At 49.8% G+C, this 3,537-nt stretch overlaps 1 protein-coding gene across 2 annotated transcripts in view; it reads right to left on the bottom strand.

Moving 5' to 3' along the window:
- RBM5 (RNA binding motif protein 5) overlaps nt 1-2,692 on the bottom strand; it is a 14,786-nt gene extending 12,094 nt beyond the window's left edge. Inside the window, exons 1-4 of one of the 2 annotated variants that reach the window (XM_026046213.1) lie at nt 2,579-2,692; nt 2,252-2,476; nt 1,990-2,179; nt 1,557-1,712 (exon numbers count right to left, since the gene is read on the bottom strand). In XM_026046213.1, the coding sequence (XP_025901998.1) occupies nt 1,557-1,712; nt 1,990-2,179; nt 2,252-2,476; nt 2,579-2,595 (588 nt within the window). In that variant the 5' untranslated portion in view covers nt 2,596-2,692. Of the gene's footprint in view, nt 1-1,556; nt 1,713-1,989; nt 2,477-2,578 lie in introns of both variants that reach the window. The other variant, XM_026046212.1, reaches the window with a different exon arrangement.
- Nucleotides 2,693-3,537: the final 845 nt, after the last annotated feature.

Genomic DNA, 3,537 nt, shown 5'->3' with positions numbered 1-3,537 from the left:
AAAAAAAAAAAAAAAAAAAAACCTACAAAGACAAGGAAAAACCTAGAAGAAGAATCATCACATAATCAAGCACTTTTTTGCTATGCTGAAAAAACTGCAGCCTTCATTTAGACCACACAATCACTGAGAACCTGAAAAACAAAGGCTTTGTGTTGCAAGGTTATTCATACAAATTTTAGTAGACTGCTTCCTCCAGTGTTTATTATAAACGTTGTTGCGATCGCCTCCTTGCATATCAAAATACTACTGCTAGCAAAGTAAAGCCAAAACCCTATGCTACAAGGCTCCATGATATATATGRATTCTTAAGCCTCAAGCTACAATCATCGCCCCCTAACACAGCCTCTGCCCATATTTTTCAGGGGAGAAATTAGATTATGAAGAACATGCTGTCAAAAAACAAGCTAAGATGATATCACGCCTTTATTCCTACCAAAGCTGCCTCGATTGTGCYACATGCTACATAACTTATTGGACAGAGGCACGCAGGAGAAAAAAGGTGAATAGTTAATTAAGAGAACATGCAGCTTTTCGAGAGGTCTAACAGCACTCCCACTGTCAGATATAAGAGCTGTTTGGTAGACAAGAATCAAACCGATTGCTATGTGCTTGTTTACATGCCTGCTGGAACTGGATATTCAAGCAAGTAACTCTTTTCAAGAAAGAACTGAGTGCTGGAAAACATGCACAGCTGTAATTTAGAGAGTCATATAAATGCTAGCTCAAAACAGAACAACCAACAGGTCTGAAAAGCACAATATGTACTCTGCAGACTGGCTAAGAACTAAAATTTTGTTTGAATTTTCCCATACATTCCTCATGTCTACGTTACTGTTATTAGCAAAACAACATAGCTACAATATTTACAACTCTGTTTTGAGCAGTTCTGAAAGTGAAACAAAAAAAATTAAAAAATTAAAAAAAAAAAATAAAAACCCTAATCACTTCTAAGGTCCTTCTCCTAGAAGGTGAAATGGCTCTGCAAAGGCAGGAGTTAGATAACCATCCAGCCAGCTTATTTGTACTTCCTGTCAGCTCCACAGCAGCCATTTTATGACTCCCACAGCTGCAGCAACACAAAGCAGCTTTGTGCACACCCTACTTAGCTGAGGAGCTCCAAGTATCTATAAAAACCATTCCAGTGCCAGTTTCTTGCTTCAGGAAAAACCTGTACAAAAATAAACCGTGTTGCTTTTTCCCAGAAAATAATAAAAATCTAAAAATATAGACTTTTGTTCTATACTGAAGAAAAAGAGCAGAAGACAGCTTAAAACACATCAAGTCTAAGGGAAAGTATCTAAACATGCACAAAATCAGACTATTGGGGCTATTCTGTTTAAAATAAACACCAGGAGCTTATTGTTCAGGTACAATTCTGATAGTTTAAAATGCTTCCAAACCCCAAAATGGAAGTGCTACGAACAGCTTTAAGCTGGGTCCACCACAACTGAAACTGTCATGAAAATGACAGCAGTCACTGTCATACAGACCTGCTGATACACAGCTTCACGTTTTTCAGTGGGCAAAAAGAGTAAATTCCACTCCTGGCTACTTACATCATTTTCTGTAACAGTGATGGGAAGGCCACGTAACATGATGGTCTTGCTTTCTTTCTCATCGTTAATGTCATTCCTGTAGTCATGCTCTCCGTATTCGCCATCAGAATGGTACCCATCTTCCGATTTGTCACTATTCCTGCGCTCCCGCTCCCTCTGGGAAGTCAGCAGTCAGAATTAATAGCCACATTTGCCAAAAGCACGTGAACACACGTTAAAATAAATATCCTCAGACAAAAGCACCTTGGTCGGGTTTTCTCTTAGCACCTCCTTGCAGAAAGGGGTGAGAGCTCGACTCCCACGCTTGCCTTAGCAAATCCCCAGGATTTTTTTGCATCTCCCTCCCTTCCTCCCCGTCCCGGGGTGGCCAGAGCAGCCCGGGACCCCGGGGTCCAACCGGGGGCCCAAGGCCCAGTTTGACTCCCCCACTCACCTCGGGGCTGTCGTAGTCGCGGCTGTCGTAATCTCTGTCGTAGTCGCGACTGTCGTAATCTCGACTGTCGCGACTGTCATAGTCTCGGCAGTCCCGGCTGTCATAGTCCCTGCAGTCGTAGTCCCGGCTGTCGCGACTATCATAATCTCGGCAGTCCCGGCTGTCGTAGTCGCGGCAGTCCCGGCTGTCGTAGTCGCGGCAGTCCCGGCTGTCGCGACTGTCGTAGTCGCGGCAGTCCCGGCTGTCGCGACTGTCGTAGTCGCGACTGTCGTAGTCGCGGCAGTCCCGGCCGTCGCGACTGTCGTAGTCTCGGCTGTCGTAGTCKCGGCTGTCGTAGTCGCGGTAGTCATCATAGCGGTCGCCGCGGCGCTCCTCGCTGGACCGCTTATAGTCCGAGTCCCTGCGCCGACTCCGAGACTCCCGCTCATCGCGATCCTCTCTCTCCACGATGGAGCCGTAGCGGCCGCTCCGCTCCGTCCTGCTCACGCTGCGGGACACACCGGACCCAGCTCAGTACGGCCCACCATTTTCCACGCCGCAGGGCCACCCGCGCCAGATGGCCTCCTCCCTCTCCCCAACCCGCACTCACCGCTTGTCCGAGCCCATGGCGTCAGCCGCGATCCACAAGCRCACGGCGCAGCGCCAACCGCGACCCCCAGAGCACCGAACACACCTGCGCAACTCCTCACTCCCTCACCACAAAATGGCGCTGAGATGACTAACCGTCTCCTACCCAGCGAGCTCCGCGGCCGCCGCCTGGAAGGTTCCAGGCGCTGCGCAGGCGCAGTGGCCGCCGCCCACCGCGGGGCTCGCTGGGCGTTGTAGTGCGGGGTCGCTGCGGCCGGCGAGGCGTCTCCCAGGCCTTACGTCTGAAAAACGGCGCTTCGGGCTCCTTTCTGGCCCTCCCGCCCTCAGGCTCCGAGGCTGGCAAGTGTGGGGACCCTCAGTGTTCTGAGGGGCTCCTTTTGTTACACGAACCAGCAAGGTTTCCGTGTGCGAACACCCGTGTTTTGTCTGGATTAACCCTTTGTACCTCACAAGTATGTCTGGTACTATGGCAGGGATCTCTGAGGAGAGGAGAGATTTGGCAGTTGGCTTCCCCTGGGGCTGTAGCTGTGCCCGCGCTAACTGCTCTGCAGGCTGTATTTCTGGAAAAAAAAATAATAAAAAGAGCCCAAATGCTTTTTTTTTTTTTTTTTTTTTTTTTTTAAGCAATGCTCTCTAAACTACTAAATTTTGTCCTGCTTAGATGACTGGGTCCCTGCCCTTCCCAGGCATCGTGGCACCATGTGAGACATTTGCTGCTTGCTTTGTGGGTGTGAGGATGAGCAGGGGTGGTGAATACCATGCTGGGGCTGTTCTGCAGCCCTTGTCTTTGCTTCTTCATCACCGCTGTTTGTCAAGGCTCACGGTGCGGTGCCCTTTGGATGCCGCGTGTGCTCAGCACGGACGTGCCCTTGGCCTCCTGATCCCCTTGGCAGGGCACCCGCCTCCCCTCCCTTCATCACCTCGGTGCCGTCCTGCTCCGTCCTGCGCAGCAGTCACACC

This window comes from Nothoprocta perdicaria, unplaced genomic scaffold (genome assembly GCF_003342845.1).
Source record: "Nothoprocta perdicaria isolate Ctin4 unplaced genomic scaffold, notPer1 scaffold_429, whole genome shotgun sequence".
In the NCBI taxonomy this organism is placed as follows: Eukaryota; Metazoa; Chordata; class Aves; order Tinamiformes; family Tinamidae; genus Nothoprocta; species Nothoprocta perdicaria.
Note: the sequence above shows the minus strand (reverse complement) of the source record. Positions and strands in the feature narration are given on the sequence as shown.